Below are 15,681 nucleotides of genomic sequence, written 5' to 3'. Positions count from 1 at the left end.
TTAAGTTTGGAATTCCCTTTTTACATCTCTACTCAGCAGTGGCGGATCTCGGATTTACACAAGTTGCACATTTAAGTCATTCCTTGTTTACTTGTCTATCTATCTATCTATCTATCTATCTATCTATCTATCTATCTATCTATCTATCTATCTATTACTGTTAAAAAAAAGGAATAGATCTTTATTTGGGTAAAATAAGTCAAAGAAGAGTGGAAATAATCAAGTATTGGCTGAGTAATCATGTAATAATATTAATTTTAGTTTTATAATGGATGTCTATGGGAGGCTCCTGCACAGAATACATTGGTGCATCAGCAACATCTGGTGTTCAGAATTAGTGTTTATCTCACCTCTGAACAAGATTCATGGAGTCAGTTCTTAAACACAGCTGTTGTAGCAGATTATTTTACATTTTCTAATGTAAGTGCTCTGTAAATATGACACCTGTTACATATGAAACATGCATGTTATACAGAACTGTGTGTGCTATCTAGTGTGGTGCATGATGAGGCCCTCAAACACAGGTCTCTAATACTGACCTCTGCTGGTTGGTTGTAGACCGACCTAAAAAAAGTATGGATGTTTTTACTTTTCTGAAATTATACAGATCTTTAAATACCTAACCCGAACTTCCAACACAGACAAAACATCACATTGTTTTCCCCTCAAAACTGAATTTCATATTAAAAGCCTGAGCTAATAATTATTATGAGGAGTTGCCACCTGAATACAGATATCCACTTTGTGAGTGGGTGGATTTTCATCATTAAATAATGTATGGAGATGTAATCTCTGTTAGGATGTCACCTCTCAGAAGTGTTAAATACCCAGAGCTTCAGGTAAGAATCACACAGATACAGTTACACATATAAATATAGTGCAGCCTGGAAACAGGAGCAAACATTTAAAGAGTTCAACACATTTTTATTAACCCCCAAGAATTCTTCCACATGAACCTAAAATACAACAAACATCTCTTTCTTATGTTCAATGATGATGAAGAAAAGAGCTCGATGCAAACAACACAGTATATGACACGTGTGTCGTTGCCAGCCCGGCATCATTTAAATACGGTACTTCATGAAGTTGATGATGGAAAGAAAAAATGAGTGTAAGATAAAATAAATATGTGTTAAAGTGAGACTCTATCTACCAGGAGAGAAGTGCTGAAATGAGCTGGTGTGTTCACAGGGAATAAAGTGCTGCATTTCTCTTAACAGTAGACAGAAAGAACGAAATACTCACTTTAAGCTAAGGCCTCTGGATAATGATGGTTTCATGGACACACGTGTGTGCACCAGAAATTGTATTACCATATACTTTCACTGATATGTCTAAGTTTAACAGAGCATTCTGACCACTCAACAATAAATCTTATCTTTTATATGGGGCTGTATCTAAAAAGAAACATCTGTTAAACTCAAGGTATAAAAAAGAAACTAAAGAAACAAAATAAATAATCTAAATGTTTTGCTTTTATCAAGACTTACCACAGTTTGTTCGATGTCCCTCTTACAGAATACAGCCACGTAAAACACTGACAGTATAATTTAAACTGAATAATACGATTTTAGCCTTGCAATAATAAAATAATTAATCTTAATAATGTCTTTTCTAATCGCTCATCAGCAATAAGGCTCGACTCTCCTCCCTGTCACTCATCAATGCCTATTAGTCCACACTTAACCTTCCAGCATCTGTCCAGATAGCACCATGTTTTTGGGACTTAGAATCAGGAAAGAAAACAGAACTCATACAACAATGGAATCACTCAGTAGTAATAATAACGCTGGTTCATCTGATGCTGGCATTCTCTAGTCTTGGTGGTTTCACAAGTAGAAAATTGTGGGCGACACAAGCTTTCTTTTCCCTCGTACAGGGAATATGAAAGAAGTCTTATGTGAAGTGGAGCTGCACCCAACGTGCTGCTGAGAGGAGGGAATAAAAAAGAGAAGTCAGAGGATTTTGGGGGGAATGCAGAGAGCCGACGCCTCTTTCCTTTCACAGTCTTTTCCTCTCTCTTCTTCTTCTTTTTCCCTCTCCACGTTTCACTTTTCTCCTCAGCAACACTGTTCCAATGGACTCGTTTCCATGGCAACCACAGCCTAAGTTCATCTTGGTCTGGATTTTGGGAAAATGGAGGTGGCAGTTTTGTTTGCTGGTGTGTGATTGATGGATAAATGTGATGTTTAGGATTTCAGTTGTCCTTTGACATGTGTTTTTGTGAATGTATCACTGGATTGCTAATGTTCTCCGTTTCTCGGCCGGCACGTTCCTCTAGACGTAGGCCTCGGGGATGTCGGAGCCGTTAATTTTGATGAAGATCTTGGCGTTCTCCTCCTTCTGCTTTTGCTTTTTGTTGAGCGTCCATCTGTAGTAGATCAGGTAGAGCGGCAGCAAGAAGCCCAGCATGCTGAGGACAAGGAGTCCAATGTTGACCTGGAGGAAAACACCAGAGTTAAAACGTGCCCGAGGGTTTTAATTCAGGCATAGAGTCTGTTTGAGTGCGTGCATATTCGTACCCAGAGAGGGTCTCCCTGCAGGGGTCCCATCATAGCCAGAAACAGTGGTTGCTGCAGCAGAGCGAACACGGCACTGACCAGAGACTGCATGCCTGTTAGACTGCCGAACTGAGAGGACGGATACCTGGGGAGAGAGGACAGGTACATTTAGTGTCTCAGTTTGAAGCTATAGAGTCACACTGCAGACGGTCATGATGATGGTAACAAATGTGTGTGTGTGTTTGTGTGTGTGGGACTTACACAGCGGCATAGAGACCACCAACAGCAGAGTGAATGAACCCTCTCACCACAGTGTGAAGGACAAATGACAAGATCTGAGATAGAAGATAAAAGAAATAAAATACATCCATTATTGTTGATAATAATAATAATGCATTCCATTGGTTTTATAGGGGTCTAAACCCCTAAAGGAACGGCTTAACATTTTTGCAAAAACGTGCCTTGTGACTTTCTCACAAAGAGTAAAATAAAAAACCTGAATATAACTCTGCAAACTGATTAAAATGGCATGTCATTTTTTCATATTCTATTTCCACTGTGAGCTAAGTTAACTTCTCCTGGCTATAGCCTCATATGAACCTGTCAGATATGAGTTGTCTTGGTCTTCCTCCCACGCACGCTCGACCAATCACAAGTCACTCTCAGCTGTCAATCAAGACGTTTCATCACGATTTTAAAACCAAACTTATCTGAATAATTAACACTTTGGTGTGATAAAAATCGACCTAAAATGATAGAAACCTTATATATTTAACATTAGGCTTTTTAGTCCATGTCCCATCCACTTACATGGTGGCAGTTTATGACCTGTACTTCTCTTAGCCACCAGCGGGCGATTGAGACGTTTTGGTGAGCTCTTATGTCGTCCATCTGTATGGTCTTAATGCTGATTTCAAAGAAATGGGTCTAGTTTTGCAGCTGGATGCTTTATTTACACACAGTGATGATGTTAACCATGTTGACTTTTACATAACTGTGTGTCTCTGACGCCAACAGCCTGTTAAAGAGGTTAATCAGTAACGTCTTTACAAAGAGACAGTGATAACACTATTAGCAGGGCAGCTGTATTCCTGAGGTACTCCATGGCCTGTGTGTGGCAGAGGTGGACCACTCACCTGCAGGGGGAGATTGGGCACCAGGCATGTGATCCCAAATCCTACCAACAGGATGTTTGTGAGAAGGAACGCTCGTAGGGCATTTGTCACCTTCTGGGTCTTCTTGTCTCTACGCTTTTTCTTTGGCTCGTCCCTAGTAACAGAAGAGAGGTCAGACAATCAGACATTGATACCACAGCTTTGTTTCACAATACAGGATAGTTTCTAGGTTCTATTCCCCTTCACCACGCTGACAAAACTGTAAATATTAATGTCTGGGTCTATAAATGGAAAGGGGTTAAGGCAGACAGGGGGGTTGGGTGTTTATCCTCCATCGTGGGGGATTAGTGGACGTTGACTCACTTGCTGCAGGGTTCCTGTTCCTCCTCTCCATCGCTGCAGTCCTTCAGTTTCCAGTCCATGATCTGACCAATCACAGGCGTGGTCATGAGGCAAAGCAGTTGCAGCACGCCAAAGATGGAGGAGTAAAGACTCACTGAGGGAGAGAGGGAAAGAGGACAATAAATGAAGAAGAAATGGAAATGAGGTTAAGATTAGAAGGAGGGATTGTTCTACCCTGGTTAATGAAAAGGATGTCATTGTTAATTATTAGTCTTATTATAGCTGCTGGAGCCATAATGAGTGAAAGAATTGGATATGGAGAAACCACAAGTCAATACGATGCCATTACTAGGTGGATTTATGGTCTGGGAGGACTGATGATAAATGAGCCATATAAAACTGCTCATATGATGTGTAATCTCTGCAGGTGCCGAAGGGCAAGGTTAGTTAATGAGTACAACAAATGGTACCTGGTGACTTCAGGTTAAAGCTGAATGACAGCTGAAGGACTGTGTTATGGACATGAGCCAAGGTCGAATGATGAAGTAACAGCACTAAAGCTGTGACAGTAAGTCGCGGTAGAGGAGTATTAGATTGTGATGACAGGCCTGTACATGACTAGAAGTTCAATTACCTCCGCCAAGAAGGTTATGTTTTCACCCCTGTTCCTTTTTTGTTGGTTTGTTTGTATGAAAGCAAAATTACGCCAAATCCAATAAAGGGATTATCGTTAAACTTAGTGGAAGGATGTGGTATTGGTCAAGAGTGAACCCATTACATTTTGATGTGGATTCAAATAACATCTTTAACATTGCGAGATAGGGCCTTTATTGGCATTTGTACATTTTCACTATTTTCCCAGGGATATAGGAATATAGGAATATCAAGGATGTTCATGGTGCATTCAGGGAACTAAAATCTATGAGTGTGTGAAACTTGGTGCAGCTTTATTGGATTTAAGGGGATTGTTGGGCCTTGGTGGAGGTTTATGTTCTCTACTAAGTGACATTCTAGTTCTAGTTGAAGTTAAAAGTCTAAACTACTGATACAACAACAGTCTTACCAACTTCCATTCTCTCCACTGAAAAGTCAATGAAAACCAAGTAAGTCCAGCGGCTTTGAAATCATGAATCAAACATACTTAGCAGCCTGTGTCATAGACGAAGCAACAAACAGACCTGTGTTGAGGTCTCCGTCGCTGAGAGACTCCAGGACGCTGTTCATGGCCCCCATGTAGAACAAGAGACGAAGCTGCGTGACGGACATGGTCAACGCGCTGAGCAGGAAGATCGGGCTGATGATGCTTTTCAAGAATGACTGGGCTGCAGAGGAGATAAACAAGTCAGTGATGAGCCCCAGGTCAACTCTTACTATGATCCTCACTTCAAATTCTGCTCTCTTACACTCTTGTCGTGGCTTGCAGTCCATCTCCAGGTCCATGGTGGACAGGCAGAGCTTGTGGCCCTCCTTGGTGGCGAGCTCCTTCTGCTTCAGGCTGTTTCCCACGCTGAGGCGGCGGCCCACTGTGGTCACCTGGCGGTAAAACTGCTTCCCTGTTATTTTGTGGTCAAAGCCCAGCCAGCTGAACTTGATCTTCACACTGTGAGAGTAGATGTGGTAAGAGGGGAGGGGGTCATGGAGGAATAGAAACAAGGAAGTAAATATCATGAACAGAAAAGAGTTTTAATGTGAGTCAGTCATCTGGGTAAGTTTGCTGCTGAATAGGCAGGTTTAGTTGATGAGTGTGCAGATAGACTTTAACCTAGAGCTGCATTACAATGGACTTTTCCTCCCACATATTACATAATTACATTGTGGGAAAGCTCAATGAGAATGAGAATATCGACTCAGAGTAAGACTATAGACTGTATAATTACTGCGTTTATCTATGGTACTTACGTGTAGTCCATGTCCTCTGGTCCTGGGAATGGTTCCAGTGGCCAGTTGAAGAAACAGTTCAGGAAGACCACTGCAGCACAGGCAGCCCACACCACCAGAATAGAGATGAAAGATATGCCCATGTCATAGATCACCTGCGCACATGACAACACAACAAATACATGTTGAAAAAAAATACAGAGAAGACAACATGTATAAGAAATCAAGAAGTGTGTCAGTATTTAAAATCTGCTTGTGGAGTCATATTTCCATCAATGCACGCAGTTACACCACCATAATGTTTAAAAACTCGCTAGATACTAAATGTTTCTCTGGGAAAACTCTGGATTTACATAGGAAAGATCATTTTCTCAGTGCTTGAAATACAAATTGATTAAAAAACAGGACTTTTTTACATTATGTTATGTAAAAAAGACTGAATGACACTCACAGGCACATTAAAAAAAAAACTGCAGGCATGTGGATGTGCGCTTCAGTGCTTGTTACCTTGACACCAGGGAATGTGACGGCTGAGGAGGCATAAGAGCCGATCATCAGAGCGATGAAGGTGGAGCGGAGGTCCCCGAACATGGTGGGCAGCTAGAGAAGACACAGACAGACTGGAATTTAGACTTTGGTTTATAACATTATCAAGACCTGCCCTGATTCTGCCTTTATGAGTTAGGAGGAGGTTTTTGTGCACACTTGCAATTTAACGAGTGAAATGTCCCATTGTTAATATGAGTATAAAGGTTAAACCATCGAGTGTCTAGATCCTGGTGATCTCAGCTGCTCTTTGGTTGCTCTGAGCCTGAGGCCATGGGGGTGCCCACTGACACTGGGGTCAGCGTGGACACTGGGAACCAATTAACAGAAAAGAACATCAGAGACAATAAAACCACAACAAAGTGACGGGGAACACCAGCAAAAGAAACAGCGTCACATGACACACACACAGCTGTCCAACACCGGATGCAAGCGCAGCGCTGACAAATTCTATACAGCTGAAACAACCGGCGAGCAAGGGTGACTGAGGTGGGGTGTCGATCGAGGAATAAGGGTATGCTGTGAGGATGGAGGATGACGAGAGTTCATTTTCTCCTACTGGCTTTTGAGGAAAAGGGAGCAGGGAGATGAAAACAGGCAGGAGACAGTGAGTGGCAACAAAAACACCCAAATACAAAGGCATTCACGAGCTGTTTTGTTTTCGTGAGACTGAGCAACAACAAGCACATTGAATTACATAACAGAGAGGGGGGGGGGGGTGGTAGTGAGGAAGAGGCATGTGCATGTGTCTGAGGGAGTAGGGACACTGTTGCACAGAACAGTACAGTACTCCCCTGCACCTTTATCTGGGATACATGAAAAAGATCTGCTCCAGGAGGGTTTTAAACTTTACAGATACATTAGGGCAAACCTGGGGTGGAGACGTGACCTTCAGCAGGGAGCCAGCGTCGGCCGCTGAGCGCTGAGATTGAACGATTGCTTGCAGGTCTGAGGTGGAGTCGTAATCAAGGAGTCAAGGAGCAACATGGAGTCTAATTATTAACCCAACACTGATGCTTTAAAGTGTAGCAGGGTGTGAAAGTGATGACGTGGAAGGGGACGTAAGGGGGAAACATGTTTTTTTATACCCTGGAGTCCTCCTATGGGCTTCGGCCCTAAATCCACGGTTTTACATCACTGACATTAAAGCTAGTGGCAACTACTAATGAGAGATTTAGGTGGACGCAATAAACGCCACATAGGAGACGAACTATGCGGCCTGTGGTGGTATAGAAAGTGAATGTTTTATTGGGTGATTAACCGGAGCAGAGCCCCTCTCTTGTGAACAGCATCACCATGGTACAAGCCAGGACTCCTGTGTGTAGGCTGAACTGATGGCACCGGGAGGGAGCAGGAAGATGAAGAATGGCACGGAAGGAATGCAAAGGACTGAGCCGTGTGAACTCTGCAGGTTCTCAGTTGTTTTTCTGTCCCTGTGTATTTCATCACAGGTTTTGTGGAGTGTATATGAGAAAAAAGTTGGATGATAGTCTATGATACAGCCTGGGAATCCCCAGCTCTACTGAGTGTCCTTCCAGTGACCTCTGCAAGGGAGGTAAAGTTTTCACCCCTGGCCACTGGTTTGTTTGTTGCTTGATTTGTTTGTTTGTCAGCAGGATTACAGAAAAAGTTCTAATAAAATAAAATATTTTCACAAATTTTGGGGCATATTTAAGGAACTGATATCTGTAAGTAGTTGCAATTTATAACAGGATTGGATTTAAGGGGAGTGTTGGGCCTTGGCCCAGGTATGTGCTCCAAAGGAGGTTACATTATTAGTGATGTAGGCTACAATTTTCTTAAAGGTCCATCTTGATACTGAAAATGTTAAGGGTATGCAATACCAATCTCTTCCCTAACTTCCCTGTTGACAAAAATTACTTAATACGATTGGAAAACTGACTGATGTGGATTCATGATTTATATTTCTATCTTTTTCTTTGAACCTGCCACACACTGTGAAACTGAAAATTAGCCCTGGCTCTCCTCTGCTGCCTCGTGTCTCAGTTTTTCAGGATAATACTGCATTGCAAGTCTTGCCTGAGTACATCTGTTTCCAAATATTAATTAATATGAGCAGCGAGTATTTGTGCATGTGCACGTGCTCTCCATGATGTTCTTGCTGAGGCACAAAAATAAATGCAGTGGACGGTGATAATGAACCATTGTGCTACTTTCTCTCTTTCCAATCAGTCTTTGCTTCCTGCTTTGCAAAGCTGAGCTCAGTTGTCTGCAGGAACACAGAGTGCAGTGTAAGGAGCCAAAAAAACAAACAGACAACACAGAACAGGAGACAGGGTGGAATGCCAGACAAGAGGGGAGGGAGAGGGCGAGCAGACGGGGGAGCCAGTAAACTATTATACAAACTATTAACACTAAACTGAACAGAGACCTATGAAGATATAGAATATACATCTGGACAAACACCATGCAGCCGGTGCAAAGGCTCTGCAGCAGGGGGAATTCAAAGCACGCGCTAGAACGTGCACACACTTACTGTGAGAGAGGTGAAGGTCATGCACATGCCCCCGAAGCCATTGAAAGTCAGGGCAATGAAGATAAGGACAGAGAGTTCTGCAAATGACACACAACGGGTCATGAGACTGTCCAGAACCAAACTACTGTACATTGCCATAGGTCCACATGCACTGCTCAGGTATACTTACCATTTGGATTGTATGCTCCATAAGCAATGAGAAGACAGGACAGTCCAAAGCATGTGCTGGAAAGAGACAACAGTGTCAAACTCTTCTTATGACAAATTGAAAAGGGAAGTGATTAGGGTTTTGTTCCCAGAATGGAAAATCATTACATCATTGTTAGTCTGGGTCATTTCTTGCTTTTCTTACCTGCCCAGCAGTCGTAGCTTGCGAGGCCCATATTTGTCCATGACGATCCCAAGAGGCAGCGTGATGGCTGAGAGCAGGAAGGAGCCCACGGTGAACGCCAGGTTCAGCATCTCGTCCTGCTCCTTACAGATCAGCCAGCCGTTCATCCTCAGGTGCCCGTCCATCGGCACGAGGGGCCTCATCTCCACGCCGTCTCCCAGACCAACCACAGCATCTTCGTAGTAGTCAGCATAGTCATCGGGCGTCTGCGTTGCGTCGGGCAAAGACAGATTATAGCTGGAGCTGTTACCTGCAGAACATGATGGAAATAGGAAGAGAATTAGGTGTAAAGATACATTTGGGAGAGGCATGCAAGTGGAAAATATGCTGTCAGGTAAGATGGTTCCATTTTGACCATTCTCTCCATTTGATCATACTGATGAAAAAAAACACACCGATGATAAATTATCATATAAGTGTGTAAGGTTGAGTTCAGCTGCTATATACTATATAGGGAGCAGTGGCTTCATGTCTTACATTGAAGTTGGCGGTTCTGCTTATTCACAGGATCCTTATATATCAACACATAGTAGCCACATGTGCAGAGGTAAGTGTATAGAAAAACCCAAACTAAAAAGTTATAACCAAGACAAACATGCATTTCTACCTCTGTAGAGTTTAGACCCATGAGAAAGATTAAAATGTGCCACTCGTCTGTAACAGAGATGCTACTTTATTAGTTTGTCAGAATGCCAGGGATAAAAAGGGATAAACTAGCACTGGCAATAAACTTTTTATTATCTTGCAACACCATGCAATGAGATAATGTGAAAAACATACAAAAGTTCAGGATAGGAAGAAGAGGGGAGCAGGAAACGTATCGGTCATGATGTATGAGCCGATGTTTTCTGGATTACCCTCCCTGCCACCTCTCTGTTGTCTTTGTAGTCATAGGAGGCAAGTATGTGTGTGGCATGTTTCTGTGCGAAACACCATGACGTGGTTCGTAACAAAGTGACAGAGTCTTCCTGCAGGAAACCAGATCACACACTTGGTGGGAAGCAAGGCCGCAGGGGGGAATTGTTTGGAAAGTGTGTGTCTGAACATGCAGGAAGATTTGATTGAGCAGAATGGAGCGAAATAATAAGCTTGTGAAAGCCTTTCATTGATTCGTCAAAAATATAGTGGCATGAAAGGTCACATTATATGCAAATGCAATCTTGTGCAGTAGCAGCGAAATGTGGGGATATAATTCATAGATAAATAGACCCAACAGACATGTGCACACTTGTTTTTGCATATTCTCTTCAACCACTGTTATAACTTATTATTTCTAATTTTTACTTTCGTAACCTTTTTAAAAAAGTCATCCTATTTTTATATTTATAGATGGCACCAGGCGGAGACATAGGGATATAACAAAACGTATTGCTATTGATAACTATTATAAAGCCTTGAAAGAATCCAAGATTAAGAAAACTGAATAAAAAGAATCATAAACCTCTCAGCCGAGCCTTTCCAATGCGTAGGCACTTTCTTTACAGTAACACCTGACTGATAAGCAGCAGCAAGGGGCAAAGGTGATTTGAATGAGTGATGAGACATACAGTTGGTTGAATGTTGAAGGTGAACAGAGAAAACTGTGTATGAAGGACTGAGGAAAACCCAGAGTTTTGTTTGTCTGCATTCAATTAAATATCATGAGATATCTTGTGTTCTAAAGGGTGAAAAATCAGCTTTGGATAAATTCTAGGGACTATTTGCAAAAGTAAGCTCAGAAAAATAGTTGTGTGGCAGACAGAGCAGAAAGAAAGTTACATCGATAGTTAAAGATCCTTCATACCCCATGTTTTAAGAATTTGAAATTAATTTTTGACGATCCAAGGGAAGTGAAACATCTTTAAATGATCTTTTACTTCCTTCTGTCAACTCACAGTTACTTTTGTATGTATGAGCTGTAAATATTTTAGCACTTTTACGTTGAATATTTAGCACGACGATAATTGTATTTACTGTTTTTCTCTTTGAATTCAGGTTTATCTATAAAGGTCTTTTATTTTATAAATTAAGTGTCTTTGTCATGTGTCTTTCTGAAATGTCTTATCACACCCTGCTTTGTAGTGGGCAATAAATATTTTATATTCCACTCTAAAAGTGTTCTAAAGTAACACTTGTAAACTCATGCAGCAAATATTTTGACATGAGAAAAAAATTCAGCCAACTGTATCTAATGACCTGTGCATACATGCTTTAACCGTTCCCCTCATATCTTAAATTCCTGCACCGCCTTATTATGTTATCTTGCGTTCCGTTTCATTCTTACTGTCAGCCTCCACCACAGATCGGACTTTTCTACTGTTCATCACTTTACTATCAGTCCTCTGACCCTTTATCTGTGGACTTTAAGCTTCCATATTAGCGGTAATAAAACCCTGCTGTGGATCTTGCGGTATCACAGGTCACATGCCTGGAAAGAGCTGAGCTGGTGCTGTCCTCTCCCTTCTTATATCAACAACAAGATAAGACGGCTGCTGCCCCAGGAAGTCACCTACACTGGAATGCTTGACTGTTGCTTCAGGCTGGTGCACGTCCAGGGGTAAATGTGCAGATTATTTGGAGGCTCTTGGCAGAATTTGCTGCTAAATGATCCGATAGATCAAATCAAGTGTCAGACAAAGTTGTTTGGGGACAAGATTAGAGGATTCTGTGCATTTTAGTACACAGGAGGATTTGGAGCTGGAAATACATCCTCCTGTGCAAATCACCAGTTAGGTAAAGCAATGGTGAGAGATAAAAAACCTGATTCCAACCAGTAGCCTGGTGTCTTCGGCCTCAGCAGTGCTCACCACAGTCAGGGGCGCGACACCGTGTCACCTCAGGTCCAAACAATAAGTCTGTTCTGACTCCTCTCTGTCGTTCCCTAGTGTGTTTATCAGTTGTCACTTTAGCTGGACTTGCCTTACACTCCGAGGAGACACTGGAGCCCTTTTATTCTTTCACCTTTGGACCACTCTGGCTACCTGAAACCCTGGCTCTCTCCTTAATTTAACTTATCAGGTTTAATCTCCCGGGACCCTGCCAAGACAGTTCATGACCCCGTCACCGAAAACAGATATTCCTCTGAAAGAATGGAAGAGGCAAGACGGGAGCAGTGTAGAGTTGCGTGTCTTAAATAGAAGCTGGCTCCCGTCCCTTCATCCTAAATCAGCATGACACTTACTGACTGAGCCATCTCCACAAATCCTTACATTAACAGCAATAGTTAACAGCCATGAGGTTTGCAATATAAACTTATGAAGACAGATGCCCCAAAACCTGAGAAATCTAGGCCAAGGTGCGGTAATGTTAAATGGAACATTTAACATTTCTGTGTGTCCTTTTTAAAGTACAGCAGTTATGACTCACCCTCCTCGTTGCAAAGGTACGAGTAGAAGCCCTCGGACTTGAGCATGATAAGGAGCGACCCCCATCCAAGCAGCACGGCAGAGAAGAGCAGATTCTCAATGATAGCAGTCACTGCCATCCACCAGCGCTTGGCGAACGCCGAGGCCAGGGTCGGAGCCATGGTCGAGGGGGAATAAGTTACCAGCAGAGGAGAGTCAATGGAGGTAGAGAGAGAGAGAGAGAGAGGGAGGAGAAGAGCAGGCTGGAAGCTCAGAGAGAGAGAGGCTCCCTGACTGACACTCGGGATGAAGGATCTCTGATCACTTATCTGTGGAGAGGAAGGGGGAGGTTTTATAGTTAGCCTATCACACAGAAGTCACTGATGGACAGGAAGGTTGAGTTTTTATAAGATCACAAGATAAAATCACATAACCACTTCTCACCCAAATTAATATCACTTGTTTTCAAGTTAAAAAAAAAAGTATCTGCACATTAACATGCTCTGTTTTTCTTGATTAATTGAGTCTCCCCTTATATTTAAACAAAGAGGAGAGGTAATGACATTCACACTAAAGAACTAAACGGACTCATCGATGGGCAATGATTAACTCCCCTGCTATAGTGCAAAGATCATTACATCACTCTCCTCTTACGTCACAACACAGGCACTATAATAACTGAAGCATCCGTACAATGTCACAGAGTTTGTGCTGTTCGCTGGAGAACTGGTCCAAACTGGACCCAAGAGAGAAAAGTGGGGCTCCCTCACTGCTCCCTCAGCCCCAGGCCCCCTTGTCTCCCCCATGCTCCCCAACCCACAATGCCCTTCTCCGCCACCCAACCCCTAAATGTCCTCCCGGGCTCATCCAACCGCAACTCCCCTCTGCAATTACTGTCGTGCACCCAAAAACACAGACAAACAATAAACAAACCAGCCCGTACAGTCAACTCTCTCTCTCTCACACACACACACACACACACACACACACACACACACACACACACACACACACACACACACACACACACACACACACACACACACACACACACACACACACACACACAATGCTGAACGTGCACCCACACACAATCTGTTCTACCACTACCATAGAAGTGTTTGCAGAGATGACAGTATGTCTCATGTAAAAGCTAATAATCAAGGGTAGTTTTTCCTTTTGTGTTGCTTTATCAATTAAAAACAAATGTTTCCTCACTACTGCAGCACAAGATAAATTACAGGTGAACTTTATAACCTGCACAGAGGCAGGGAAGCGTCTTTACCTCTCCAGGCTCTGAACAGCAGCAGCAGCAGCAGCGTCCAGCTCCACTCTTCCAGATGTACCCGGGTCACTCAGCTTTAAATGACCAGTCCTCTGAGAAAAGCCAGGTTTATATACTCAGGCTGGCTGCCTTCACAAGGCGCCCCCTATTGGCCATGTCTGATGCCTGCACCTAAGCCAAAGAGCATTGAACATCTTATTTGGGCTTTGCACAGTGATTTTTCAGTTTGAAGGCCTGTTTTGAAGGTGATCATTTTCTGAATGAACTGAACATTTTAGCAGGAGCCCCCCAAAAAACTGTCTGTTTTATAAAAAGAATGATTTTTATCACAGCCACTGTGTAACGTGAAGTCTGAGAGCACTTTAACTGACTGAATGGAAAGGATTAATCAGGCCAAACAAGTTCTGGCTGAAAACATAATGGACTTCTGCAGATAAGGATGCGTCAACAGTTGTCAGATCAATAACAGGAATTGATAAAGAGCAGACCGGAGCTGTGACTCATCTGCTTCAGTTGTTTTTCTAAAAGTGTTTACTGTTGTTTACCGTGTGTTGGATGTTTACGTAGGCATGAGCTGCTGAGGTCGAACAAGCACATCCAGGGAAGCAGTCGGCTCATGTGAGTTCATTGAAACCAGTGCTATGTTTCTTTCTTGTGACTTTGTTATCAGTTGTTTCTCAACATTAATGCTGTGCTCACATGAGGCCAAATTTACATGAGCAACGATCCTGCCTTTTTTGGTTTAGTGGATACAACCAGAGTTTTAAATGGTTGGATTTTTTCTTTGCATTTGTGAACAATGATGCAAAACAGGAATCTCTGAAATAAAAAATGTAACGAAAACTGTTTTTAACATCTACTTCATACATTTTTCCACATTTAAACCATTTCGGGTTTTTCGACTTATCAAACTTTATGTATAAGTAAATAAAATCTTGTATTGCAATATGTCTGTAGTTGTGATGACTTTTGGTTGTGTATTTATTATTGGCTTTGTGTCTTGTGTCGAATTTTAAACTGTTTTTTTCATACATTTGCATAGTTTTTTTTTTCAGAAGTAGCAATTCTAATTCTGTTGAAATGCTTTCTTGTACAATGACAATAATGTCTTTCTTTTCTATTCTATTATTTAAGAAGCTAAAAACGCAATCAAAGCCTTAGGGTGTGATTTCACACAACCTGGCAACCAAACACTTGTTCTTTTTAATAGCTTATACTTTATATATAATACCATAATAAATAGTTGATAACTGATATTTGAGCATTAACAAAACAATTGACTCCAGTTTATAGGCTATTTATAAAGCAGGATTCATCACATAGTTGTGTTTTCTATTCATTTGGTCTGGACGTTTACATGTATTATTTTTTGAAAGTGAAGTTTACATTGTCAGCAAACTTGCAGTGAAAAGCTGTTTTTCAAAGTTTGAGACTGTTGATTGTCCACTTACAGAGCGTGATGCTGAAACTGTGATCAATATGCTAATCGATGGCTGAGTGAACAGTCAACCTATCCAAACAAACACTGATATGGTAATTTGTGCTGCTACTGTGATCAATGCCCCTGATAAAAGGTAAAAACAACCCCACCAAGTTTGAAATTCGGATTTGCTTTTAATCTGCTGATGGAGCATTTGATCTATTGATCGATCAGTCCTAGATGAACCAGTCAGACTGAGTATCAGACGTTAAATGATCAGCTGATCTTTTCTGAGTTTTGCTGATGCTGCAGTGGATGTATCTGCCCTGATTTAACAGTTATTTACAAACTCATTACAAATCACCCACAACATATACAGCTAA

The 15,681-nt window shown here is 42.0% G+C and overlaps 1 protein-coding gene across 2 annotated transcripts; it reads right to left on the bottom strand.

Moving 5' to 3' along the window:
* Positions 1-904: 904 nt before the first annotated feature.
* On the bottom strand, positions 905-13,953 carry slc43a2b (solute carrier family 43 member 2b). Of its 2 annotated transcripts, XM_034605780.1 has the most exons (15): positions 13,879-13,953; positions 12,616-12,922; positions 9,232-9,520; positions 9,049-9,104; positions 8,880-8,956; positions 6,344-6,436; positions 5,858-5,991; positions 5,362-5,558; positions 5,137-5,280; positions 5,022-5,039; positions 3,980-4,112; positions 3,638-3,770; positions 2,763-2,836; positions 2,523-2,646; positions 905-2,439 (listed from the first exon to the last, which is right to left on the bottom strand). In XM_034605780.1, the coding sequence occupies exons 2-15, from the start codon at positions 12,773-12,775 to the stop codon at positions 2,278-2,280; spliced, it is 1,794 nt and encodes a 597-aa protein (XP_034461671.1). In that variant the 5' UTR covers positions 12,776-12,922; positions 13,879-13,953; the 3' UTR covers positions 905-2,277. The 2 variants fall into 2 exon arrangements, with proteins under 2 accessions (XP_034461671.1, XP_034461672.1); XM_034605781.1 differs by lacking the exon at positions 5,022-5,039 and having other exon boundaries at positions 2,016-2,439.
* Positions 13,954-15,681: the final 1,728 nt, after the last annotated feature.

This window comes from Hippoglossus hippoglossus, chromosome 14 (genome assembly GCF_009819705.1).
Source record: "Hippoglossus hippoglossus isolate fHipHip1 chromosome 14, fHipHip1.pri, whole genome shotgun sequence".
In the NCBI taxonomy this organism is placed as follows: domain Eukaryota; kingdom Metazoa; phylum Chordata; class Actinopteri; order Pleuronectiformes; family Pleuronectidae; genus Hippoglossus; species Hippoglossus hippoglossus.
Note: the sequence above shows the minus strand (reverse complement) of the source record. Positions and strands in the feature narration are given on the sequence as shown.